The sequence below is a fragment of the Pagrus pagrus genome, assembly GCF_965226575.1.
Source record: "Pagrus pagrus genome assembly, chromosome: 10".
Taxonomy (NCBI): Eukaryota; Metazoa; Chordata; class Actinopteri; order Spariformes; family Sparidae; genus Pagrus; species Pagrus pagrus.
Window position 1 is genome coordinate 13,562,249 of NC_140194.1, and position 27,985 is coordinate 13,590,233.

The 27,985-nt window shown below is 40.7% G+C and overlaps 3 protein-coding genes across 4 annotated transcripts; 1 reads left to right on the top strand and 2 right to left on the bottom strand.

Annotated features, from left to right (window-relative positions):
* The first annotated feature begins 1,801 nt into the window (after positions 1 to 1,801).
* On the top strand, positions 1,802 to 5,584 carry mapda (N6-Methyl-AMP deaminase). Its single transcript, XM_084364091.1, has 10 exons — positions 1,802 to 1,938; positions 2,058 to 2,188; positions 3,064 to 3,124; positions 3,227 to 3,314; positions 3,410 to 3,491; positions 3,627 to 3,753; positions 3,865 to 3,945; positions 4,031 to 4,169; positions 4,252 to 4,352; positions 5,057 to 5,584. The coding sequence occupies exons 1-10, from the start codon at positions 1,894 to 1,896 to the stop codon at positions 5,246 to 5,248; spliced, it is 1,047 nt and encodes a 348-aa protein (XP_084220217.1). The 5' UTR covers positions 1,802 to 1,893; the 3' UTR covers positions 5,249 to 5,584.
* nat10 (N-acetyltransferase 10) lies at positions 5,358 to 13,098 on the bottom strand. Of its 2 annotated transcripts, none has more exons than XM_084364089.1 (29): positions 12,980 to 13,098; positions 12,602 to 12,728; positions 12,413 to 12,504; positions 12,158 to 12,329; positions 11,853 to 11,975; positions 11,697 to 11,758; positions 11,487 to 11,601; positions 10,921 to 11,028; positions 10,660 to 10,793; positions 10,475 to 10,568; positions 10,287 to 10,385; positions 10,061 to 10,197; positions 9,555 to 9,679; positions 9,311 to 9,461; positions 8,614 to 8,710; positions 8,379 to 8,495; positions 8,039 to 8,140; positions 7,873 to 7,947; positions 7,674 to 7,790; positions 7,431 to 7,564; positions 7,293 to 7,341; positions 7,107 to 7,203; positions 6,916 to 7,023; positions 6,669 to 6,841; positions 6,467 to 6,586; positions 6,265 to 6,363; positions 6,111 to 6,184; positions 5,918 to 5,998; positions 5,358 to 5,836 (listed from the first exon to the last, which is right to left on the bottom strand). In XM_084364089.1, the coding sequence occupies exons 2-29, from the start codon at positions 12,713 to 12,715 to the stop codon at positions 5,692 to 5,694; spliced, it is 3,114 nt and encodes a 1,037-aa protein (XP_084220215.1). In that variant the 5' UTR covers positions 12,716 to 12,728; positions 12,980 to 13,098; the 3' UTR covers positions 5,358 to 5,691. The 2 variants fall into 2 exon arrangements, with proteins under 2 accessions (XP_084220215.1, XP_084220216.1); XM_084364090.1 differs by having other exon boundaries at positions 12,602 to 12,725; positions 12,980 to 13,096.
* Positions 13,099 to 14,330: 1,232 nt separating this feature from the next.
* caprin1b (cell cycle associated protein 1b) lies at positions 14,331 to 26,382 on the bottom strand. The gene is made up of 18 exons (XM_084363194.1): positions 26,242 to 26,382; positions 24,703 to 24,858; positions 24,423 to 24,485; positions 24,228 to 24,314; positions 23,899 to 24,137; positions 23,706 to 23,788; positions 21,645 to 21,851; positions 21,486 to 21,538; positions 21,312 to 21,395; positions 18,921 to 19,091; positions 18,735 to 18,843; positions 18,558 to 18,619; positions 18,375 to 18,467; positions 17,302 to 17,448; positions 16,794 to 16,947; positions 16,450 to 16,629; positions 14,980 to 15,086; positions 14,331 to 14,877 (listed from the first exon to the last, which is right to left on the bottom strand). Exons 2-18 carry the CDS (start codon positions 24,856 to 24,858, stop codon positions 14,791 to 14,793), a joined length of 2,082 nt encoding a protein of 693 aa, XP_084219320.1. The 5' UTR covers positions 26,242 to 26,382; the 3' UTR covers positions 14,331 to 14,790.
* Between the last annotated feature and the right edge of the window lie 1,603 nt (positions 26,383 to 27,985).

The window sequence follows — 27,985 nt, forward strand, 5'->3', positions numbered from 1 at the left end:
TGGCTGACCCTGCCACCTTTCTAAGTTCAAACAGTGTTCTGAGAACAGCTTGTTTATTCACTTATGGAAAAAATAAATCTTTGCGTTTGTATTATTATCTCATTAATGTTGTACATATTAAAATTCTGAGTTTGAATTTCTACTCCAAAACTAAACGGTGCCCCTTTAATAAACTTTATGCTGAAATCAAGTGGCGTATGTATACAGTGCAACAGTGCCATCAAGTGATGGCATTACACAATCTTTTACAATTAAAAGAAGGGGGAGGCAATAACTATAAAGATGTGATAGATTTGAATGGTTTCGACAACAAGAGGGTGAGATAAATGCTAAAGGGCTTTTCCGTCAGATACACAGCAAACAATGTTTCCATAAAAGGAAATATATTAATAAGGAAATAAAAGTCGATATCATGTAGAACCGAACCAATAATAATACTTCTGGAGGAAGACACTCGCAGAACACTTTTAACTACAGCAGCGCCAAGATCGAAAAGTGGCCGACAGGCCTGATCATGCATATAATCAGAAGCTGTCAGTGTGCCAGTGTGAGGTATTAATTCATCACCTGTGCAAACCAGGATGGTTATTACATCCTCATTCATTCAACCAACAGATTATCATTTCCTATTTGGCAGGTATACAGCTGGATTCACCCATTGTGGTCTCTTTCATCTAATCTCTAACAGAACATTGCTAGTTGTTAAACAAGCAGTGATATCTTGAGTGATGATAGTTGATCCCTCCAGATTCAGAGGTTTTGGCTCAGGTAAAGGATTGTGGCAGGATCACAGTTACAAGAATTACATGATTTGCTCATTTCCAACATGAGAATTTTCTTATCTATACTGCTGAGGGCTCTTAACATTAGTGTGCCTTTTTAAAAATATAGAAAATAAGTAGAGAATGAATAAATAAGCTCTGTCCCATTGCAATTGTGTAATCATGTTGATGTCCCATTATGTTCACCAGCTAGTCTCTAACTGTCTGTCTGAGAGTTTTGATTCTTACTCTCGGTTTTGTTCCAGCCCATATGTGTCTGGATGCTGATTTGTCCCATTCCCAAAACTTTTTATCTAACGCTTCTACAGGTATTGACTGAAAAAAGCACAACACAGTGTGTATGCTTTTATTACCCTCATGATGTCCAGCTGAAGATGAAAAGGGGTCATATTATTCACATGAACTGAGCTCATAGGGGAGAAAGTGAGTGTAATTACTACATTTATATGTCCTTCATTTCCATAACCCTGCCTAATATAGCATCATACAGAATGTGTGAGCAAACCACAACTCCTCGATGGCGTTTCACCTGAAAGATATTCGCCTATAAACGCTGTGGGAAATATGTTCCCCAAAGTTAAATTAATTTTCCCCAATGTTGCCATTTCATACCATGAAGATGCCAAATGACCCAAATACAGAGGGAAACAATGATGTAAGCCTATGTATAGAACTAGATATAAATGCATTGTCTTTTTATGGTCGATCTAATCATAGATTTTCCATTTAGTTTTATAGATGACAACATTTATGTTCATTAAAAAGAGAATTATGAAATCCTACAGTTAGCAGGTGTCGTTGTAACTTAACTGTCAAGACTTTAAATGTGCAGGTGCAGTTAAATTGTAATCTGGAGGTATTTCTAGCTACTAGAAACAATTCACAGATAGAAAACATCACATTAAGACCATTTATAAACTTGTGAAGGAAGAATTTCACAGTTTCGCACAGCGGAAGTGGCGGAACCTTTTCGAAGGGGAGGGTTTTCTTTGTTGCACTTGGCGATGCAACAACAAAAGTGCACTGAAAACAGAGGCTGGATGTCAGCGGTATGTGACAGATCACAAGTTAAAGCTCGCAAACTAACTCAGGCTTTTTTCTTTTATTCGTGATGGATAGTCAGGCTGATGTCTTTTATCGGGAGCTTCCAAAAGTGGTAAGTCACAAATGTATTGAAGACGTTTTGGAGGAAAAGGGACTTAAAGGAGTTTTAAAGAGAGTGAATGGACGTTTGTGATAGCTACATGCTAACATTAGCGCTCTGACTGTGTCCAGGAGCTTCACGCTCACCTCAACGGCTCCGTCAGCTACCAAACCATCGAGAAACTGTTCAGCCGAAAACCTCATCTCAACATTGAGCACAGCATGACGGCTATCGGCAAAGGCCAGCGGAGGACACTGGACGAGTGCGTATACATGTCTATTACACCTTGAACTGTACTTCAGTGAGAGTTAACGCGACTGTTTGAATAAAACTGGGTCTATTAAATGGTTAAGTCTCGGTCATTTCATTCATTCGTTCCTTAGTTTCTTCAGGTGGGTGATGTAGAAATAATTCAGTCGCTAACAGAGTAGATAAGTTTCTATAGGTTCAGTGGGAAGCCCAGTCAAAGAAATAAACGGTGAAAACCAAGCTTGGTGAAAAAAATTTTTCAATGGAAAATCATCATTATGAGATAAAAAGTCATAATAATGAGATAACGGGTCTAAGTGATGACATAAGAAGTCATTGTTATAAGTTAAAAAGTCTAAATTTTGATATCAAAAGTAATAATTACGAGATAAAAAGCCAAAATGATGACATAAAAAAGTCAAAGTTATGAAGTAAGTCATAATTATGGGATGAAAAGTCAAAGTGATGAGATAAATGTCAAAATAATGAGACAAAAAGTCAAAATTATGAATTAAAATGTCAAAGTGATGAGATAAAGGTCATAATTATGAGGTAAACTGATAATTATGAGGTAAAATGTCAAAAATAATTAGATAAAAAGTAGAACTTATTAGATAAAATGTCATAAGTTAAAAAGTCAAAATTAAGAAATCATAATTATAAATAAAGTCAAAATAATGAGATAAAAAGTCATAATTATAAGTAAAAAAGTAAAAAATAATGAGATAAAAACTAACAATTATAAGATAAAAAGTCAGAATTGTGACATCAAGACTAAGTTTTATCAACTTTTGATCTTTAACTGGCAGAAATGGGCTTCCATAGCAGCAGCAGTATTCAGTTCAGAAGGGGATCAGCATTGAAACAAAATGGTGTGCATGTCTGCAGATGTTTTCAGGTCTTCAAGGTCATCCAACAGCTGGTGAACACGGAGGAGGATATCCTGATGGTGAGGATTGTTTGTTCAAGTTAAAACTAAGTTTTGCTGTCTTTTTCCTCATTTTCATCCAGAATATCAATGACAAATGTTTCTTTTCTTTTTTCCCACTAGGTGGCTACAGATGTTATTAAAGAGTTTGCAGCTGATGGTGTCAAATATTTAGAGCTGAGAAGTACTCCAAGGGAGGAGAAAAACACAGGTAAGGATGTCAGCATGGAGCTTGATATCATGAATGCACGATTTTATCATCAGGATTGTTGTAAGGCTTATAACAGTTGATGATCCTTTTGCTAGGACTGACAAAAAGGACATACGTTGAAACTTGTCTCAAAGCCATCCAACAGTGTAAAAAGGAGGGAGTGGACATTGATGTCAGGTATGCGTAGCCTTTATTGTTTCACTGATGTGATGAAACCCCCAGAATACTGCATGATGTTTTACTATGATGATCCAGTAATTTGACTGCTGCCACAGTAGTGTGTACTTCTAAATGAGCCCTTTTGTCCTGAAGGTTTCTGGTGGCCATTGACCGCAGGAATGGGACTGAAGTTGCCATGGAAACAGTGAAGCTGGCTGAGGAGTTCATGCTGTCCTCAGATGGTTTGGTGGTGGGACTCGACCTCAGTGGAGACCCAACGGTCAGTCAAGTGTGAGGCTTTTGGAAAAGAAAAGAACATTACAGTTTTACTTTGTCGTGTCAGTGCACCAAAGAAATATTCTTCTGTTTATTCATTTGTTTTCAATTTAAGGTTGGCCATGGCAAAGACCTACTTCCTGCCCTACAAAGGGCCAAGAACTGTGGACTGAAGTTGTCACTGCACCTCTCAGAAGTATGACCGCAACACTTTCACTGTAATTTATTATCTGTAGTCACATTATCTGAGTGTTCCGACATTACAACTACAACTGTTGCAGGTACCATCACAGCTGGAGGAGTCGGACCTGCTGTTGAATCTTCCTCCAGACAGGATCGGTCACGGCACCTTCTTGCATCCTGAAGTGGGCGGATCTGAAGGTCTTGTTGACAAAGTGGTGAAGAACAACATACCGCTGGGTAAGACTGAGGTCAAACGATTAACTGTTAATTTGATTGTGCGAAGCTGACTTTTAGTTTCTGAACTTTCTTTGTCTTGCAGAGCTGTGTCTGACGTCAAATGTCAAAGGACAAACTGTGCCGTGTTACTCCAAACATCATTTCAAATACTGGTACCAGAAGGGACATCCAAGTGTGATTTGTGTATGTTTCCTCTCTTTGCATCTCTTGTTTGTGTACAAAATTTTAAGAATTGAATTCAAGGACTTTGAAGATAGCTAAACCATTAATGTCCGGATCCTTAATGTTAAGCCTTTAACTTCACATATTACTACAAATGCAACTGCCAAAAATAAAGTTTACAGATTTCCTTAATACCAACAGCAATCAATGTATATTTTTACATTTTTGATTTTACCAGTTGTTCATATTAATGCATGCTTTGATCATGATTTAATTATTGCCAATTCTGATGAGATTTGACAAGAAAAATAACAATGTGATAGTTTCTTTGTGATTATGACAAGATCTTTGTGAGTCATTGTGTAGATGAAACACCAGATTATCTTTCAAGGACTGTTTTTTAATTCAAATGTATTTCCAAACTTGAAAAAATGAGTGAAAACTAGCCAAGCATCGTCCCAAATTTGTGCAAACCCTTACCCATATGATAACTAGACTTTTGTCTAAAACCTTTTCATTCAACCAATTAAGCGAACAGTTTAGAAGTAGTCACATTACTGTGCCACAGCTCCGAGTAGTACTTTTCATCATAAGTAAACTGACGTGTAAAATCAGTGAAGCACCCTTATAAAAACAAACAATATCACAGAACCGAAGATGACACTTAACAGTGACAAAATCAAAGTTCACCATGAATGACTTTTATTGTTTTCGTATCTTCACAGACTGATGATAAGGGAGTCTTCTGTACGGACTTGTCTCAGGAATATCAGCTGGCAGCTTCCACGTTTGGTCTCAGTCATGAAGCCGTATGGAAGCTCTCCCAGCAGGCCATAGACTGCATCTTTGCACCAGACACTGTGAAACAGCAGCTCAAACAGAAGTGGACTGATCTCAGGCCTCGAGTGTTCAAGTGACCTGCTCAGTGGAACCTAAAGCCAGCCATACTCCTCACATTTCAGTTTAAAAAACTTTGCATGAACTTTTTACAAGCTTTTGTAGAAATCATGACATAAACTCAAAGGGAACTCTTAAAACACTGTGAACATGTTTGAAAAACTTAAAAGTAAATGATACAGATTCAGTACAACAACAGTAAGTGTGTTATGTTCTGCTGATGTTCAGTGTGCAGTGTTGCACTCAACATAAATCTAAGAACCAAACTTGTGACGACATAATGTATGAACCTTGGTGTATTCAGGGAGCGGGATTAAAAAAAACTGTCATGGATTAAAGAAACAAATCTCAGTGGATATCCAGTCTTCAGTATCTGCAAGTTCATCCGAAGATATCCAAATTACAGGCAACTTTGACGCTGCTTTGTTCCCACACTGTCCCGTCAACGCAGCACTGTTTACTGTCACATCTTCTTCCCAAATTTTCCATGTTTGTCCTTGTTCTTCTTGAACTTGCCGTGTTGCATTTCCTTCTTCTTTTGTTTCCCTTGCTGCGGAGCTCCGTTGCTTGCTACGGCATTTCCCCCGTCCCACTTCCTCTTCTTGTCACTGTTGGAGGCAAGACATCGTTACAAACGTGTTTCTATAACAACCAAAGATTACCGCCAAAGATCCTGGATGTCACTTCACCTCTTGATGCTGACGATGGCCGTGTTTCCTGCGTTCTTCAACACCTCGCCCCATTCCTCATCATCTCCTCGGATCTTGTACCTATAAATTCAAACCAAATCATTACAGTAAATCTTGCCTTGTATATTTTTTTAATTTAAAATGTAACATGCGAAGAATGACAAAAGCTACCACGATTAAAGCTCATACTTACTCTTCCATGTCCAGTTCCTTCACTTTCTCCACATCCTGCTTGTGTCTCTCGTCAAACTCTTTAGCCGCTTCGTTCTGTTGGTAGCAGATACATTTTTGGTTAAGTTTTAATAAATTAAATAAATAAAAACACATCAAAATTGTTGACCACATACCAGATCATCATTTAGGTTTTTGGCAGTCGGCTCCATGGAAACGTCTTTTGTGGTCGCCATCTCTGCCTCAATGGCTTTTTCTTGGATCCTGGTGAAGACCTAGGGTAGTAAAGGCCAGAACAATAGAGTTTTAATGTTGTTGCAAAGGTAAACTTCATGGCATCCTCTTTTTAAAATGTTATGACTTCAATAATCTACTTACTTGCACAAATTTCCGGATCAGACGGTTAAAGAGGCCCATGAGCTGCGAGCTTGGGAGCTCAATTTCTTTTTCTAGCTGATCCACCGATTTGTGCTGTAACCCTATACCCAACAGTAATGCCTAGAAGGAACAGGGATAATCAACAAATATGACAATAATACTGTATTTACTAGATGAAGCCATAACATAAGGGGAAACTTACACACTGTGCGGCTGAGAGAGACACGTCACCAAGCTGCTTGAGGAAGAAGATGCGTGCCACTGCTGGGACCAGGTCCATGATCAGGTGGTAGTCCACCATGCTCCTGGAGTACAACTCCAGACGTTTGAGGTCGTAAGGGCTGAAATGGGCTGCCAGCTCAGAGTTACTGAGAGCTGTGAAGATCAAAAAGACAAGTCAGTTCAGGTCTGTGAGCCGCAGAGGCAATCTGATTATGTTAGCTACTTACTGCTCGTCTCCTCCTTGGACTTCTTATTCTGCAGGATGCTGAGGGCCAGGCTTGGATGGAAGCTGCCGAACTGGTAGGAGAGGAGAGACAGGAAGCGCCGGCGGAAATCTGAGGAAAACGGCAACTGTTCAGTCACACTGTAATAAGTTTAAACACACCAGATCTGCACAGAAAGTACAGGGAAAGTTCACCTTTCCAGAAGGCAGACAGCCACTGGCTCTGCTCGGGGGCTTCATCTGTGTTCAGCCCCTTCAGCATCACACAAGAGTGCTCTCCTGTCAGGTCGTTCTAGATACAACCACAAATAACACTTAGAGTATGCAACAACGGCACAATGTACAGAATCATACTTAAAAATGCTTTTTTTATATACTTACAGGGGTTTGTCTTAAGTAGACTGGAGTATAACCTGCTTTCTTCCAGAACCTGTCAGGTTGCAAAAACAGTTTTTGACATTTCTACATCTGCAAAATATTACAACCCTCTTCCCCTTCTCCATATTCAAGTGAACTCACTTGAGCAGCTGTGTAGTGAGGCCGTAGGAGACTCCCAGATAGTCCAGTCTCTCTGCTCTCCTCTCACTCAGCTTCAGCAGCAGAGGAGGAAGCTCCCTCCGTGGAGTGATCACCTCCTCCAGCAGGATGACGGCCTGGACAACAAGACGGCTGCTGTCAGAAGCGTTTAATCTGCCTAACTTGTATTTTGACTCTTGTTACACTTCAAGTGAAGAGTTCCTGCCTTTCAGCTGAATACATTACCTCACTGCTGACGGAGGTGATCTCTTTGTGATTCGAGTGTGTGCTCTCATCCATGGTGGGAAACTTGCCCTCATAGTACATCTGCAGCAGCTGGAGAGCTCTGGAGCCATAGCCCATCTGATGGACAGGTTGGAAACGAGTTACATGCGGACTAATTAAAAACTGGTAAACACAGACTGAAACCTTTTTATGTTCTCACCCCTTGATAGTCTGGATTGACGGCTATTCGCACCACTCTGCCTCCAGAGAGGCCAGCGAACTCTGAGTCTTGGAACTGCAAAGACAAGAGCGGAAGATTCATGTTTGCATTGAGGAAAAAACGTGTGCGCCGTAATTTTGAGAAAAGCTTTGTGAGCAGTGTGTACCTGTTCGGACACCGTCCAGGGAATGAGGTCACCAGAGGCCTTCTTTCCTCTGGACAAACTGTTTAGGATGGACTGCCGAGATATTTCTCCTTCAAGACACACCTGAGGGACCAAAGAAGAACAAATGTAGTGATTCAAGTCAATAAACAGGCCGACAAGGAGGCCGGAGATTGTCTCTGAATGCATGAAATCAATAACGGACTACTGATAAGGAGTGGCTGATTTCATGGAAGTTAGTCTTTATTCTGAAATTATACGACCTCTTAGCTGTTTGCTTTCGAATGCATGGAAAAGCCATCACTCTCCTGTCCATTAAAAACAGAATATCATATTGTCTTACCTGCACCACAGCAAGGACCTCAGGTAGTGAGTTCTGTGTGGGCGGAACAGGAGGAAGGAGGCAGAAGAGGTGATGGGCCGGAGCGTCGGACAACATCTGAAGGTCGTTTGGTGAATTCTGGATCCGCAGAAAGAAAAAAAAAGTAAGCAGAGAAACATAAATAAAATAGACAAAACAACACTGTGTGTGTCAGTTATTATGCTGAGTGAGGTGAATTCAAACTAAACTAAATCACCTTGTAGTGCGATGCCACATAGAGAGCCATCAGCCGCTGCAGGAAGGCCTCAGATGCTTTGTGGTAACAGAACAGTGTGTCTCTGTTCACATAATATCTGGACAGTGCAGGCTGAGGAAACTGCAACTTGCTTTGTTTTAGACTCACATATTGTCAGAAATATTTCGTCTGGTCGTCAACAGTGATGCAAAAAGAATGCACACGTATCAGAGATGACAATCGCATTCAAACCTGATTTGATCTTTAGTTTTTAATCGATGTAGCCGTACCTTTGACTTGTGGAATTTTTAAAAAACGCAAATGTTCTCTTGTTCCAGCTTGTCAGATGTAAAGATGTTCTGCTTTTCTTTGTTTTAATTGAAAGTAAATTAAATATTTGTATCTTTTGGGACGCCTGTCGGCCGAAACGAGTGATCAGAAAACGTTAAAACTTGTGATACGATGTGCACATTTCTGTATTTTTCTGATGAAACGATTAATGGAGAAAATGATCAGCAGACCGAAAAACAGTGATAATGATCATTGGTTGCCTGCTCTACATGCTTGTGTTCAATTAAATGTCACCAGAGAAACACTTCTAACCATCTGAACACTGGGTTGTTATTTTTCCTGAACTTTTTGAATGTTTTGCTTGTATGATATATTGTAAGTGTGTGTGCAGGCCGAGTAACTTTAAGGCTTTTGAACTCAAGGATACAGGTCACAAGTCTGTGGAAGTGGGCAGCCAGAAATGAGCCTGGGGATGTTCAGACAGTCCAGACAGAGAAGATCGTTCAGCCACTTCTCTACAGCGTCTCCTGGAGCGTACCGAATGGACTCGTGAAGAGAAACTTCGTGGAGCGATCGAGCTGTGCAGGGACACAGGTGGACAAACAGTCAGACAGATGACAGAGACACACATACACACACACACACACACAGTAAAACACAGAGATGTTTACCTGCTGCTAGCCTCGCTGTGTTAGCCGTCCTGTTCTCTGCCGACATGTTCTGCATACTGTCTGCACTCTGCTGCCTCAACTGCTGAATCAGTTTGAGGGAGAGAGAGCGTCCGGTGCCTTCATACCTGCAGAGATGAAGGAACACAGTGGTTAGAAATGCAAATAATTAGAGCTGAAATGATGAAGCAATTTATTATTTGACAGAATATTAACTAATGTGATAATTGACAAATCGCTTTGGTCCATTTTTAAGCAAAAACGCTAGAAATTCACTGGTGACCGCTCCTTAAATACATCAATATTTTCCAATTTCCTCAGTCATTTATTATAATGAAATTAAACTTTGGGTTTTTGACATGTAGTCGAGCAAAACAAGCAATTTATTTATATCGCTTTTACTTCACTGGTCATTAAATCCATAATCACTCAAAATGTCCTTGTGCACGATGTTTTTCAGATTAAAGTAATGTGTTATCTGATGAGGTAAATTCAACTCCATTACTGACCCATTGATGGTGGACGCCATGAAAACCAGATACGGTCCGAGCAGTTTCTTAACCAGAGGAAGGGGGATGGCTGCAGCCTCGTCAATGACCAGCAGCTCGGCCTGGCCCAGCTTCACTGCATCACCTGGGTGGATGTACTGTCGGTCACATAAACAGGAAGGTCAGACATGGTCACCTGCTTTTGCAAAGAACAGGAAATGAAGAAGAGTCCTCTGGTCTCGTTTACCTGAATCGTCTGCCGATGCTCTTTGAAGATGTTCACCCGCACCACAGCTTTGTTGAACTCGGGATTCAAAGACTGGATGATTTCATAGTCGAGATGCTCCTACAAATGCAAAACAGGACATGAAGTGGTGTGTGCTCACAACACGAACATACTGTCTCTGGCACAGAGAGGATTCCTGGGCAGTCTACCTGATACTGCAGAGAATCGAAGCCTTTAAAGATGAATTCAAACATGGTGTGGAGGTTGTCCGGGCTCGGAGAGGTTACAAAGATATTGGAGTATCTGTAAAGAATGTCAGGCAAGCATTAGCAGCATTTTTTTACAGTATTAACAGGCTGATTTACTTGTCGGACAATAAGAAACTCATCTGTACCCAAAAGCCACAGCTCCAGCAACAGCCAGCCCCAGTGCTGCAGACTTGCCCCGACCTCGGGCAGCAGTCAGAGCCACGGTGCTCCTCAGAGTCTTCTCTGAGATCGCCTCAATGAACTTCAGCACTCCTTTAGCCTAGAGGACATTAGAAACTTTAATATCATAACTATCAAGACTGAAACAAAACGGGACGACTACTGAGGTGTAATTTCTCAGGAAGGCTGTCATGATCTTTGCACTCTGTTCAGTGAGAGGTCCCCACCTGGTCCATAGTCCTGCAGGAATCCACCAACACACCCACAGGCTGCGTGTCCTGAAGGGACTCCTTCAGATCCTTCAGCTCCTGTTCTCGAGGAGACAAACCGTCCTCCTGAAGGGGAGGAGAGAACTGGTCAGAAATCAGAGAAACTTAGGTTTCTGCCTTAATCTTTTAACAGCAAGGAGTCCCTGCACCAAAGACCTGCGGCTCCTCCAAATGGGAAAAAAATAATTTTAAAGAGGCCTAAAAATGTAACGGCTTGTATAATGAAAGTATAATTTTTGAGAAAAGCTATCACTGGGGGAATGTGTGATCTACATTTTGTACAAACAAGCAGTGAATTTATTGTTGTGAATCCTCATTGTGCATCTTCGGCCTTCATGACACACAACACTGTTCAATCATGTGATGGCGATATAGCTTCTTCTTTTTAATGGCACATGTTCACATCGTTCAGTGATCTCTTTGTGATTCGGTCATCGGTCAGCACTAGAGCATATAGATTTTTCTATAAAGTGAAAAATGCCTGTCACATCTATGACTGATCATTTCTACTCTAATAAAGTCACCTGAGTCTTTGGAGGGACGGCCTTGATGTTTGCCATGTGGCTGGACATCGGCAGGATGTTGAGCTGGTCGTCGATGACGACGCAGTTTTTGCAGGATGCCAGCGACAGAATGAACCTAGGAACAGTGACACAAAACTAGTAATTTAATAAAATTGTCGTTCCATCGAACACAAATGCTCCAAATCCAGTGAAAGCCGGAGGAGGACTCACCTCTCATTGAACCTTCCCACCACGTCCTGATGAGCCTCGGTCCGGTATCGAGCGTGAACGTCCTGCAAGAGAACGAGCATCAATGATCCCAAACCATCACGATGACCAAACACAATCTGCCGTGCGTGGAGGCGAGAGAACAGGCGACAGACTTACCATAGTCATAGTGTACAGCTGCTTGAGAGAGTTCATCGTCCTCAGCAGCAGCACGACTATACCGCCTCCTTCTACTGTTTCAATAGTTCTTGCCAAAAGATTGGGAGTGATGGCTTCAAAATCCTGTTTGACACAGAAAACAAAAGCACTTAAGATTCAGATATATTGGTCGATATACAGATTTTTTTTGCAGTGATCTCTCAAATGTGGTTATCAAACAGTTGTGACAGAGATGTAAAAGAGGCGGGACATTTGTGATCATATGCAACACTTGTCGGTCTCCAGCTGAGGTGAAGTTGACTCACCTGCAGGACGCACATGCCGAAGGTGTTTCCCAGGATCTTGTGTGTCTCGTTGTAGTAACAGTAGCGGATGTTGGTCGCAGCCACGAACAGCTCAAACGGGTCATCCTGGTTCAGATTCAGCGTTCCGGTTTTTATCTTCTTCTGCAGCTGCCTCATGCGCTTCTTCCGATTGCTGTTTCAGACATTTCACACACATCAAACCCCCCGTTTCTCCTGTTGGACACAATAAATGACCAACAGCTCGATCTGACTTACCTGCTGAAGCCTAGGTCTTTCTTGTAGCACCAGAGCACGGAGGGTCGTGCTCTGACGGAGGCTTTGGACAGCATGTGATGCAGAATGACAACCTGGATCACAGACAGATCTGAGTGGTTAGCCACACTGACGAATCTAATCTTTAAAAAAACAGTCTTCTGCCACTGAGACTGATCGTTTTGACATTACCTGATCTTTTCCACGATCTCCCACCACCACGAACATGGTCCGATGCTGCAGAGCGACTCCATTCTCAATCTGGACACGAATCCGGTTGTCGACCTTCTTGCGGATTGTCGCCATCGTCTCACAGCTGCTAAGGGAAATAAAAAAAAAAATCACATCAACGCACGGAAGCGAATATCAGCGACACAGTGCGACATAATCGTCTCAGCTACACACATAAAGTGCTGTCAACTGAGCGGGGAGGAATGACTGACTGGAGCTAACTTTCAGCCAAAACAAATGAGAGTTAACGACAGCAGGAAATCTAAAAAACAGCGCAAAGTGAGGAGGAAGTAACGCAGAATTAAAGCGTCACTTCGCATCTCGAGTTTCTCTAAATACCTTCAGATACAGACGCGCTGACTGTTGTTTAATCTTCTGAAAACTCCAACAAGTCGTATATTCACACGCCAGCCATCACGCTGTTGATACTCTCACGTGGAGACACCCGTTCATGGAGGACCCCCCGGCATGACGTCAAAACAGCGCGACGCTCTATGAGGAAGTGAGGAGAGTTGGCCCCGAGGTTTGTCTCCCAGGCGGAGCTCTCGACTCCTGAAACGATTAGTCAAAAGGCTTCAAACTACTTTTGATAATTGGTTAATAGTTTAAGTCAGTATCCCTGAGAAATACACGCGATAAATATATCCAATTAAAAATTAAACATGACTGGTTGACTTTATGCAAACATAGTAAATAGTAAACTGAATACATTTGGGTTTTGGTTGGTCAAAGAAGGCTATTTGAAAGCTTAAACCATGGATCTGACTTATTTTGATGACTTTTTTTTATTTTTTTAGCATTGCTGATATTTATAAAAGAGCAAGATGATAAAGTAATTGTGAGTAACCCATTCTTCTCCAATCAAACTACATTGTAGAGATCATGGTCTATTGCTGCATCTATACTTCTGCGTTCAGACAATAGGATCGGGTTCAGCGGTTTATGTTATGGAGTAATAATACTTTAAATATAGAAACATGTAATGAGTTTTTTTTATTAGACAGGATACATGCGAATTGTGCCTGTGAGCACCAGCGCAGGGGACAAAAGCCCTTTTAAACGCGCTTGTCTATGGGCAAAGTACCTCCCAACATCAGAATGATATTCAACCTTACATTCACTTTTTTTGTGCAGAAATTGTTTCCACTGCAAAGTAACATTTAACATAAGGATTAAATTATACTTTAAAGCAACGTCCTGCTCATTGTCTTGGTGGGAACACAAAAAACAAAGACAAAAATCTGGATGACAAAGTCAGACGAGCAGCCACAAACTTTCTCAGGAAATTGCTATTTACTATAAAAGCCTTGATTGAAAAGAGTTTTGAGCAGAATTCATTATTTCAGTGTTAGGTCAGCTGTACTGTGATGAGCCACTGGGTGGTGCCGTTTCACCACCTGCCAAAGCATCTAGATCTTTCTAGCTATTAAAATGGTTCAGAGAAAACACAGGGTCATAATATGAAGGTGTTGTGCTGAGGTGATGTGATGGTAGCAATTGTGACGTCTTTCACACCATCACATCAGTGGTTAGTTGCCTCAAACCCACACCACATTTTTAAAGTGACTGCATTACCGATGTTGTAAACTGGCTTACAACACAGACAAAGATGAGCAAGACTGCATTTAGAGGAGTGTGTCACTGACACATGCACAAACTGTAGAGCAGAAAACTGAGGCTGAAGCATGGGTATGCAACACAACTTTATTGAAACTCTTGAAGCAACATCAATTTACAAACAAGGAAACGGGAGCTCATTGAACATAAAATCCTTTTTAGAACCAAAATGACAGAAAAGAACTGAGAAAGGGAATAAACTCCCATGGATTGGACCAGCAGTGGCAGGTGCATTTTTTTTATACAAAAAATAACTTATGAAATCTTTCAAGTTTACAGGAATATTGTAACACACAGCGCATGTAAATCAATGATTAGATTCACAGCTTCGCTTGTGTGTTAAAACTTTAAATGATTCAATATTTCCAAATATCAAAGCAGGCATTACTTTGATTTAAGAGAGACAGGAATAATACCACTGATGAAGAACAAAGAAAAGAGAACATGAGTGAGCTGGGGCAAATGCATTCTTGAATTTTGAATTTTCAGTGTGGTGCAAGTTAAGTCAGTCACAGTCATTATGAAAGGCCTTCTCAGGATCGTATTGCCTGAGTGCTGCCTCTTGACACGCCTCTGGGTCCCTGACCAGCTCCGCGCTTGTAGTTCTGTTGGTAACCATCCTTGAGCAACAGAGGAAATAAAGATATTTTAGAAACTACTCCCACAAACAGCAAAGACGACACAAACAAAGCTAGTGTGAGCTCTGAATGCTTCTTTCATACCCTCTGATAATTTCCATTTGAGTAATCCCGGGGTGTGTTGAACTGAGTCGGTCCATAACCGGAGTTTGGAGTGTTGGCAAAGGGAGGACGATAACCATCATAGCCACCTGAAAAAAGGAACATTTTAGAGTTAAGATTTGTTTCTTAGAGACTCAGACTTTCAGACATGCACCTCCATAATTAGGTATTTTGGCAATAGGGGCAATCTGTCCAATTTAGATCATGATCGATCTTTAAGGCATCCACAATCTTGTACTTGGCTGAAACGCGTAGGCATGTTTTTACTATTGTTGTGATTCGCCAGCCATGATTAATTAAAGGCTTTTTAACTCATTACCCTCTTGAGTGCCACAGACTTTTTCTACGATTTTACATAACCTTACTGACTAGCGGATCCACGCTACATGAACACAGCAAATGAGTGATGTAGTCAACTAGATGGCCATGCTGCTTGGACAAATTAGCTCACGTGGCTCTTCCTTTGGTGATGCATTGTTTACAATCAATCGTGAGTTATAGCAAGGAGTTTGCACCAGGAAATAAATCTTCAATGCTATACTGTGTTTTAAAAAGGGCACAAATGTAGAAATTCATAGGCTATTTCAAATCTGGCTGCAGTCTAGAGGGCATTCCAGATTTAAGAAAAAGATTGCAATTTATATTGTGAATCATGTGTGATAACAGATCGGCCACCCCTAGATGGCAATTAAAAAAACCCCCCAAACATTTAATGAATCTAAATTGATGCAGAACAGCGTCAAATTCAAGCTGCTGTAAGTGTAGTTTTCTTATTAAAATAAGTGTTAAATAGCTCAATATTCAAACAGTAATCACTGTCATAGAGCGTTTGGTCAGTAACCTATGTGAAGAAAACTAAGAGGCAAAGAGAGCTGCCTTGAAAATAAAAGTAGGGGACTGCAACTGCAAAACAGGAAGTTGGCTAAAACGACAAAAACAATTATAGCATCTTTAATGTAAATGCAACTGTAGCATAAGGTCCAATATTCAGAGGGTGAAGTGCACTTCCTGTTCATCGTTCTTAAAAACACTAATACATTCAGAATCTTTTTTTTCTCCTCTTACCTCAACAGAGTGAGGAAATAACAAAGCAAAACTTTTACAACAACGAGACCAGAACGCTGCCCTCCATTATGTTTATCTTCTTTCATTCATGCTAAAATAGGTAACATAGGTACAAAAATTGAAATCGATAAGAAAGGATATTTCACTGTAAAATTGATAACACATGTATGACTGAGGCTTTAATAAAATAAAAGTATACTTTCCAACTGAGCAACGCCCCTTCTTTCTGTAAATGTCTTATTATATATCTAAATAAAGCCATAAAGTAACTGACACCTACTAACTATGTCCGAATGACAAAAAAACATTACTGAGATGGAACCACCAACATTAAAGGGCTTGAGTGAAATGAATGGAACCATTTGTGGCTGTGAGTCGTGATTTTACCTCTGAATCCATTCGATGAGCCTCTGTAGCCGTTGATCATGCCCCTGGCATTGCGAGGTCCACCTCGAGACATCCCTCTGCTGTTGTAGAAGGACTGAGGCTGCCTGCCGAAGCCTGGGCCCTGCTGGGAAGGCTGCGGATGGCCACCTGACTGGTCTTGGGAATGGAAGGCACCAACTACTAAAAAAGCCCAGAAGAGTTGGCATGTCAATCTCCAGTCAAAATCTAACATACAGTATTTAAATAAAGGAGTTTTAACTGTAACATAATGTCAGAGAGAAAAATCTGCCACAATCAATCAAGTTAGTTAATAATGGGAAAATAAACAGTGAAAATCTTCCCACCAGACTGCAGTTGTTCTGACTGCATCTCTGTCTGCTCCACAGGATGCTGCGACTGGCTGTTGAAGGCTTGGTTGTAGCTGTTCTGGTATTGGTTGGCCTGGTTCAAAGCCTCTGTCTCACTCGCCGGCGGGACCGGGGCATTGAGGTTGAACACCTGAGGGGGCGAACAAGGGCCACATTGTGGTGAAGCCAAAACCAGAGGAAAGGTCACAGGCTCATTAGGAGTAAAGTCCATTACTAACAATTTCCTGGATAAAGCTGCTTCACTACAAACTAACACAACTGCATATGATGACATGGCACTTCAGGACTCCTAATGGAAGTTATTAATGCTCCACTTTGATTCCACTGGCAGTGACGCACAAAGACTTGTTTATCTACATGACTGGGCAGATATTCAGCTCTTTGACTTGAATGAAACGGTTATAACACAGGCGTTATTTGATAATGAGTAATTCTTCAGTAAGTTTGAACAATGAGGACTTGGGTGCCATAACCCCGGCCTTACTGTCTGCATTGACTGGAATGGAGCTGCGTTGACATTGATGCCACTGCTGTGAGGAGTTTTGGAAACAGGCTGGAAAACCTGCGTTTGAGAGGCAGGTTGGAGAGCTGTAGAGGGTGGAGGCTGCTCCGACGACAAGGACAGGGAGGCCTGTTGAAGAGGGGAAACATAACCCAAGTTGCATTAACATTTTTTTCCTCCAGTGTGGGAAATGGATGTTACCTATATTTAAGTACAGGGTTCATAATTCAAATTCTTTACATTTTCTTGGCAGGTGTTAATTAAATATGACGTGTGCTGATAGCTGAGCTCACGTCTTCTGCGTTTACCAACCTACAATTAAACACTTACACCAGGTGAGCATTTAACATGCCGATCCAGTATGTTTAGACTCCTTATACTTATTACTTTCAGTCAGCTCAATTCAGGACCAAGGCTGGGTTTCGGTATATACGCCAATACAATATCCTGTTATCCAAGTTACTGTCTATCTAATTGTATGTCTATTTCTGTGTACTCGAGGAATATGTACACATACTTGGCCAATAAAAGTAGATTCTGATTGCTTTGGGGTATATGGAAAGTCTTTAAATAAATCTAAATATATAAAGCTGCACAACTCAGGTTAAATAAGACATTTGTCCAAGTTAGAAACAAAGAAAAGATCCTTAAATAAACCTGATAAAAGAATAAGAAACAAGCTTAAGAATCTGAACAAGCAGTAGACACTCGAGTAACAATAAAGGTGTCGCTACTCAACCCAACAAATGCTTTCTCTTCTTTTTACTTGACCAGAATTTTATTCTTGGCAGCTTGGAGGACCTTTAAACACCATTTAGATTCTCATTGTCATAAATAATACGTAAAATTCTAAAGCAAATCGAACTTAACGGTTAACAGAAAAAATAATTACAACCACAAAAATATCTCACATTATTAGTGCACATATTGATTTTTTCTCAGTTTATAACCAGCAAATTCATCCTGTTACACATCTGTCAAATACAACATATTTAATGAATGAAAATGTGATCCTTTAAGTCACAAAGGGACTCTTACAGAGCAGCTGGGTTTACCTGGATGGGGTCGATGGATTCTGTTGGGGGTCGAGGATCTGGCGTGTGTGAGGTCTGATACATGGGGGGCGGAGTTGGAGAGACGATAGGAACCTGAGAGCATTGAGAGTAAAAATAATTTGTTAAAAATCTCTTCAGGGTGGCGACACAATCAGCACTGTCGGTTTAATTTTGATGCCTTACTTGTGTGGGCTCAGGTTGGACAGGAACAGTGTTGGGTTGCGATAGCCGGGACTCTGGGTGAACTAGGAAGATTTGAGTATTGCACCTTAGTAAACCAGAAAACCCATTTCAAGCCTTCAAGTGTAACTTTTACACCTTTTACATGACATCAGAACTGAGTGTCTTTGTAAGACTCACCTGGAGGACACACCATCTGTGGTAAGTCCATGTTCTGAGCGGGTTTCATAGGTTGCGCTGAGACAATGGCAGGGTCAATAGGCTGTCCGTCAAACTCCAGCATAGAGTCCTGAGAGCAGATGAGCAGTGGTGAGCACCATGTTTCATTTCTACAGTCAAAAGTCATTCCAAGCACAAAGTCCTCACCTGCATGAAGTTGTATGTTCCTTGCATCTGTGCCATCAAGTCCTGCACCACCTGCTTCCTGACCATGGGGTCAGAAGGCGGCGCAGGAGACACCAAGTTCAGGGGGTGGGTCTCCATGGCAACAGGGGAAGCTGCAGACTGCACAGGCGGCTGCTGCATGGCACTGACTGCCTGAGAGTGAAGACGGATACAACAGGTGAATAAAAAACTGGAGGATGGACTGTAAACTAGTTTATAGCTGATTAGACGCTACCTGAGGGGTTATATTCACATCGTTTGTTAATTGAAACATCATAGCTGATAATAAAACATGTAATTTGTGTCCAGTGTAGAATTTTCTCAGTGCCTTGAACATAAACATCCTCTGCACAAAAACCTGGACTTGTCAGAGCAAATCACATGCTGCAGACTTATGATGAGGGATCACACCATCAGAGGGTGTTCAGACACCTGCCTGACAGACAGAAGAGCCTCCTACATACAGTAATGTCAGATTGGTTTGATGCTTTCCGGGCCAATTGCCCAAAATCCCCCCAAAATGATAAAAAAGACACCCAAATATTAACATTATTCAATATGAAATAATTAAACAATTCAAATGTTGATGTGCTCTAGAACTCAGTAACAAAACAGAAAACAATAGTTTTTACGTAATTTACTTAATTGCTACAAGCCTTGACAGTAGCCTGAAGTTCATCACACACACACACACACACACACACACACACACACACACACACAAAAAGAAAGAAAAACAAAGCAAAAGAGAGAAGACACAATCCCATGCTGTCAAAAAGCAGAACAAACAACAATGTTGCAAGCACAGTGGTTTCTGTTACAATCAAAATACAGATGTGCATAAACATAAAAGCTCTGGTGTGTTTTTTAGGTTTCCTAATCTCAGCAGATTAAATAAAAATGTCATATTCAAGTCGTTAAACTAATTAATAAAATGTATGAATTTATTTTTGATATATTGCTCGAACTCATGTTAAACCAGCCAAACCCTGTCCACCTGTTTTAGGCCCGTTTTACCCCGTACAATGTGAATCCACAATCTGGCAACACCGACAGTGTACTGCCTCTAAAACGATTCACCATTTTAATGCTAATGCTTTTGAGTGAGTGATTAAAAAGAAAGGCGCAATATGTAAGAATTTTAGTTGAAAACATGAATAAATAAAGCAATGTGAAGAATTAACAGTTTTGTCGTCTATATATTGTGTTACAGAGATATTGACTTAAGTTTGCATGCCAACCAACTAGCCCCTAGCAGTGTAAACACCAATACTTCCACGGTAATCTGCACGCACTGTCTGCATTGCTAGCTGCACTGCTTACTGAGCTAAGTAGGTAATGGCTGCTATAGTCCATAGCAGTTAGCGGTTACCCTGGCAGCTAGCGGTCCAATCTTTTGCCATTTTTATTGTCTGTTTTTTTTAAATATTAATTTCACTTGTTAAGCACCTTGTGACCTTTTGCTCTTTGAAAGGTGTTGTATAAGAAACTTTACCTACTAAAATGTTGCCTCTATGAATGTTGCAAGTATGAATTCAACAGATGGCCAAATCTTACATATTGCACCTTTAAACTGTTGAGCATGAATTGTGTCAAGGTTGCCAACAAATGTTCCTGACTACATCTATAGTTAACACCGTACTGTATGAGTTATAAAACAGGGTACACTGTGGTCTTTACAATCATGTGGCTGCAGCCCTCACAACATTCATTTGCAGGATTCTGCCAATCTGAGTCCGAGTCAGTAAAAATCAAATATTGGCCAACTGGATCAAACCTCTGACAAATATTTGTCTACTCTGTACTCAGACCGGCAAAAAGGCAAAAAAAAAAACGTTCAAAACAAGTCGCGAACATCTGATATGATGCACTGACTTATCCAAACATCACAAGAAAATACAGATGTCATGTGGCTGCATTAGGTAGCATACAATATTTCACATTCTCAAAATATTGCCTGAAGGATGACAATCTGCATGCACTGAAGTTCTTAATAGTTTGAATTTAAACATCCTCCTTTACAAACTCTGCAAGTTACAAACTACTTACAAATCATGTGATGATTAATCCAAGTCCTGTAAAGGTTTTTTGACATCTCTTGAAATTTTGCAGTTTTTCTAAAAAATTAGCTCAATTTATATGTATTTTAAATGTGCTTGATGATTAGGATCTACTTCGCCTGAAATAACTGAAACAGTAATATGGACCTTTGCCCCAGCAGCTGAAGTGTGACTCATATTAAAATGGAGGTTATTTGAGGCCAGATTGCTTCAAGGATGCAATAAACATTAGAATCAAAGAAGCTAAGCAAATAATAAAGAAAACAAAGGAAGTAAAAAGTCTTCAATTGCAGAAAAACATCCTGCAGCATACCTCTGTTTCCGTGGTCCACTCATCCCCCTGCTCCTTCTCACTGCCGCTGTAAGTACTGTCTGGAATGAACTGTCTGTTTACGAACTGGAGAGGGAACAAAAAACAACATCAGCACCACACTGAAAAATAATATAATCAGTGTGAACTTCACTGGAAAGGGTAAATTAATCTCACCTCTGTCGTTTCCACCGCAATGGGTTCTGTGAACTCCTCAATTATTTCAGTTTCTGTAAGGAGAAAAACAAGTCAGAGAATGCAACGCTGATCTTTTTATTGCTTGATTACATTAGCATCTTAAAAATTGACAGTTTCCTGCAGTATGACTTAAGAGACCTGGATCAACAGTCTGCTCTTCTGCTTCTGACGATTCAGCTACTACTACTGCTGCTGCTGCTGCTGCTGCTGCTGCTGCTGCTCCTGCCACCGCTGAGGCTGCCTCTTCCTCTTCTTCCTCCTCGCACACGCCGTTTTGGTGCGCTGGAACGCGGTCAAAGTACCCGCTCAGCAGAACCTGGTCCAAAGTCTCTCTCAGTGCCTTGTCTATAAGACAGATAACGTGGTAAGCAATTTGTTGGAAAGTCGAGCCATTAAAACAGACATTCAATCACAATTTTAAGATAGTTGAAATGAGGAATAAGGCCATGTGACCTTTGTAAGAAGTTGAGCTAGAAAGAATGTAAACACTGGTACAATCAAAGCCAAATACAGTGCTTTTTTGGGCCACAAATTCAACACTGTGGCCCGGGCACACATCAAATCTAAATATCCTCAGTAACATTCACAGTGATCATTACTAGATTGAGCAACAGCTACAGCTTGAAATCAAAAGAACAACATCTGTAGGTATCATTTTGACACAAAAACTCAGCTTATTTACATGAGCTTCCATGAGGGACAGTTGCATGACAACATAAGCAATGAAACCTGCTACTGTCGACACATTTTGTTTAAATGTCATAATTAATAACAGTGTCAGGTTCTGGCCTGTGATAGACGGAAAAGTTCATTTCAGGCTGACGCTGAGATTTCATTTCAAAGCAATTATCGGCAATTACTGACGGCTGCCGATATCATCGTGCATCCCTCGAGTGACCCCGTTGCCAAGAGTAAGCAGCCAATTGAGAAAATGTGTTTCAGGGCCAAACTGCCATAAAGCAACAGTCACATGAAAAAATATTAGACGTGGGCGTAAAATATCTAAATTGCTGACAGACTAGATTAGAAATATGCCACAAGAGCACAATCATGGTCTCTAATTCACTAGAAATCACCAGAAGAGTCCTTAAGCTAGGTCAGGCATTTCAACTGTTGGCCCTTCAGGCAAAGCAGGTCAATGTTCTTTCCTTTACTGCCTCGTGCTTCAGGCCAAGAAGTCTGCTGCTGCCTGGTTAAATATCACCCTGAGTCACCAACAAGTGAGACGTCCTCGCTGAGGTGAAAGGGGTTGGCTGGTGTCACTACAGTGAACTGGGTCACCAGTATCCTAATGTGGCTCCAGAGATCTGACCAGTGGAACCACAGGCGACTGAGCCACTGGCACCCTGCCCTGCTGCTGAGTCAGGATAAGCCCACAGCGCTCAGCCCCCAAGCAGAATGCAGCAGTGCGAGTCCTGAGGCCAGATTGCTGAGAATGCAGTACGCCAATATCCCCAAGCCCTGATTATTCACATCAGAGCACCGCACACATGCTGCATTAACAAAATACAATGCACATGCTACATTAACATATTAAGACTGGCTAATGGCCGAGAAGAACCGTCTGACAAGGAGGTTTTGTGTGGAGCATTTCCCATCTCTATTTACCTTTCCTTGGGATCACTGAAAAGGATGTGACAAAGTATTTATTGCCAGCTTCAACACAATAAAAAGCTTGTTGATAATTGCTGTGTCACTAACCATGTGATATAATGTCCTGCCAACAATTTTCACCACCAGCTGGGCATATAAATAAAGCCAAAGTTTGTATTGAACAAACAAACCTAATTTAGCTATAAATTAGAGTAGAGCTGCAACTACTAAATATTTCAATATTGATTAACCTGCCAATTATTTTCTGTATAAATTGATTCATCCTTGGTCTATAAAGTGTCCCATCAGTGTTCCAGACCCCAAGTTAACGTCTTCAAATCATTTGTTTTGTGCATCAACCAAGATCCCATCATAGAAGTCCAAGAAAACCACTGAATAATTATATTGTGGGAACCAGTGAATTTTTTCAATCCTTTGTCTTAAAAATATACTTGCATTAATAAACTGATTATCAAAATAGCTGCAGAATAATTCTCTATTGAAGGACTGATTGATCAATCAACTAATTGTTGCAGCCGTTTGACCAAAAACATTGAGCTCTACTGCTTGCAGCCATTTGTAGACTCCAAGTTAGATTTGACTTACATGTCGTTCCAACCACAGACTTGTCCTTCCCTTCCAGCAGGTCCCAGAGGTGCATAGATGCTTCTTCATACTGGTCAACCAACCTGCAAGTGTAGAGAGAAGTTGTATGAATACCCTTGTTAAAAAAGGCAAGAAGTAGTAGTAGTAGTAGTAGAGGTCATCTGCCTGACAGGTATTAATGCCTTAAACCAACCTGATGTTTTGGTCACGGTCTGGCCCCACTAACTTGTAGAACTCATCGAAAGCTGTGAGGTCTGCATCTGTTAGAAGCGGTGAGCCGCTAACTCCCTGCTTCAGGTCCTGCCGCACAGTGTCTTCTCCCAGCCGGTCCAGGAGGAACTGCAGCTCCAGAACCGTCTTCAGCCTCCTCTGCTCCGCCTCCTCCCGCTGTAGCTGCTCCCTCCTCGCAGACTTCTTCACCACCTTCTGAAGCTAATGATAATATGGGTGAGCCACAAAAAGTTGAGTTAATACAAGATCAAGGTGGAGGGAACATTTTTAGAAAACCCAAGTCATCCTTACATCTTGTCCCATTGCGATGAACGTCTTGTGCAACTCACGGGCAAATTCCAAGTTATTCATAACTTCCTGGTATTTGGATAGGGCCTCCTAAAAAGAGAAAAGAAAATTAGATGTTTCACACATTGTTAGGTTGTGAAATCTTTGTATGAATGACACTACATATAGTTTATGTACAAAACGATGAAGTGTACCCACCAGCTGGTCAGCATTGAGACACTCCCCGCTATTCTTCCTGACTTGATAATCATCCAGTTTGCTCTGTAATACAACATAAAAAATGCAGCCAACTGTTATGAATCGTGACACATTACATAGAGAGATTCTTGGTGTCTGAGCTTTAGTCTTGTAGGGCACTTCAGCTTTCTGACACCTATCATGCCTCATAGTATACACAACAGAGATGTAGCCACACTTTTTTGGGGGGGGGGGGTTAATCAGGTGGGATCCTGAAAAAATGGATATTGAGAGTACTCACCTTTTTCTTCTCCATGTTGCGGGCCTTCTTATCGATGACACCCAGCACTTGCTTCAAGACTTCGGACTGTCCAAGACTGCCCATTGACCCTGGAGCGGATCCCACATCTGGGCTGACAGACTGCAGAGGTCCATTTGCATTCATCACTGAGGGCATCTAGAAATAAAAGTGTGAGAGGTTACCTTCTGAGATGCCTTCAACAATTACATAAGTTCATCAGCAAAGAATCGATAGAAAATGGCATCAGCATTAGTTGAAACACTCTAATAAATGCTGCATGATGACTATTAAGGACTGCCTCAAGAGAAAAAGACTGAAGCTTACGCTTCTTTTCATTATCGATTATTTTCTCAGTTTAATTAGTCATCTGGTCCTTTAGTGTCAGACAGTAATAGAAATGCACCGATCAGATACTCTGGCTTGGTATCCATTGGAGCAGATACCATTCCTTTGTCATTATACATTGCATTTATTCAACCACAGCAGGCCCCTGACTCAGCTTTAAGAGCCACAGAAATCACTGGCCTCATGTTACCTTACATAAAAATGACTCCAGTTGATTTCATGCAGCGAAGCATACAGATTTTAAATTTACAGAAAAGAACACCGATACTTGATTAGTGAAAAGTATCAGCCAATATCCTTAGTTTAGGTGGTGTGAGGAGAGATAAGGTTGGACACAATAGTACATCACAATTTTCCCAACTCAAACCTACATTTGCAATTGTTTACATTGTTTTTGTTTCATCTGACAATCACTCAAAAACCCGAGTACATTAATTTCCAACACAAAGTTAAATGAGCCACAAATGATTCACGCAGAAGAAATAACCATTAAAATGTTTGCATCTAGATTAAATGGTTGCATTTTCAAAAAACCTGACATCGTCATATGCATGATACAGTGGACCTAGATAAACACATTGACAGATAGACGTCAGAGAGATTAACTATGTATTGTCAAGACTAAAATATGTAGTGAGTAACCATAACGTTGTATGGAATAAAGAAGGAAGTACCAGCGGTTGAGGTGGGATTTAAATAGCGAAAGTAAAGCAGAACAGCTAGGTGTCTAATACATGTGGTGCGAATGTAATATGCAAGGTGTAACAACATACAGTACAAACATTAAATATAGCTTCGTAACACAATAGTCACCAAGTCAGACTGTACCCATAAGCCCCAAAACTATTTCCATCACAGAAATTGGCTAACTTTGGTTAAACTGTGTGTAAAGTAGACCGAGCACGTCTCTGAATCCCGTATATCTCCTCATCGAAACATGTTCATTATAACTTCAGCTACAAAGCTGAATCTTCAGCTACGAGCTCTGTTGTCCAGAGAAGGCCTAGCAGCTCGCCGGTGTTATCTCTGAGGTTTGTTAAAATGGCCCTGGCCGCACTTCCATTAGCACAGACCATTGACTTAGCATCTTCACGCATTGCTAGCTTGGTTGTCTAGTGGCTACAGCGACGCGTGCTAACTAGCAGCCGGCCGGGAGCCTCGTTCCCTTGATAGGACGGCTCCTGGTTCACCCACCTTGTTGTTATATATCCACAGGGGAGCTTGCTAGCGAATTTTACGAATCGGCCAAGTTGTTATTATTGTTGTGTTGCTTTATTTTCTCTTTCACTGTAGTGTGGGATCCGCCCCGCCGGCCTCACCGACAACTGAGACGGTTCGAAAGACGGAGAAACTCTTTATAAAGGCGAAGGTCCGTTTTCGGCTGTCGAAAATATGCCTGAAAAAATAAACTACTAAAACAACCCGTATCAGAGGATACGTTTATCAAAAAAAACATTTTCATTTCCAGCACACACGTTCTATTTCAACTGTTTAATAAATGTTTAACTTTGCTGCGATTTAACATTATAAAGTTGCTATTTTTGATCAGGCAATAAATTCACCAGCCCCTTGGCAGAAAATCTGCACAATCATTAGCTTTGATTAGGCTATCCTATCTCTATCTCTGTGCCATATACAGTATTTTGTTCTGCTGCAGCTGTCCCATCGCATTGTAGACACTGGCATTTGTTGGTGACAGCTGTCTCTCTACATGACAATGGCATATTTCACACATCAGTTTGCTGTTCAAGTTCACCAAGGAAATAGGCATTTAAATATCAGAAGATGACTATCACTGAAAAAAAGTTTGAAGTTAAAAAAGTTGAAGTTAAGTTAAAGTTAGTCTTATTTTGAAAAATATAACCTAATATTTTTCAAAGTTGCTGTAGGACAAAGTCCAAATCGAGAAGCCAGACACACTATTAAAACCAAAATATGGATATTTCTTTAAAGTAAAAATTAAATAAATATCAATGACTATCAGTGAATAATAAATGCACAATAAATACATTTGTGTCACAACAAGAAGAAGAAGAAGAAGAAGAAGAAGAAGAAGAAGGTGAAATGAAATCCAGAATTATGAAACTAACTATTCTGTCTTAGAGCACATTTTGATATTTAAAGTTTCACCATTGTTGGAAGTTTTTAGAAAACTCTTTCCGCTTTCTACATTTTCAGACTTTCTGGGATGGTTAAAGCAATTATAAAGCAAAGTTAACAATAGTAATATATACATGGTACTATAGTTTGAATCCCCAAACCTGCAGGGTTTGCAAGAGCCCCAACTCTTACACCGTATGAGGAAAAGTGCACAGAACGTTTAGCCTGTTAGTCTGAATGATAAGTGATTGTACAGATAAAGCACTGAACCTGAAATAATTGCAGCAAAACAGAAGTTTATATGTTGAGTTATAACTGAGAGGTGTTACAGGGTTTCATACCCCTTTCTAGCCTAGCTTTAAAGTCTCTATCAGCACTAAACTATTTGATCAAAATCACAATGTTCAGTATTTGCTATTATAAGGTTAACATTAAGAACATATCAAACAAATATCAATCAGCCAGTTTTTAAACTACATATCGATCTGCATCTCCTGCATCTCTGCTGTCCTGACTCCAAGGTTGACAAGCTCTGCAGTACACTTTTTATTCAATTTAAAGACACAGTTCCCATGTTTACCATAAGTTCAAGTTAAATTCATCAGATAAATATGTCTTATAATAAGCTGAGCAGGCACTAAAGTAAATTCTCAGATATACAGTATGCAAGAAAAACAAACTGGTTAAGCTGATATTTCTTATTTACGTCAGTAGGTGGCAGTAAAGCTCAGCAGTCTGATCAACAACAAGTAAAACTGGAGGGAAACTCAGCATATGTAAAGCCTCTGACCCTGTAATATGTAGACCTACTATCTATTTTATAAATTATCTGATATAT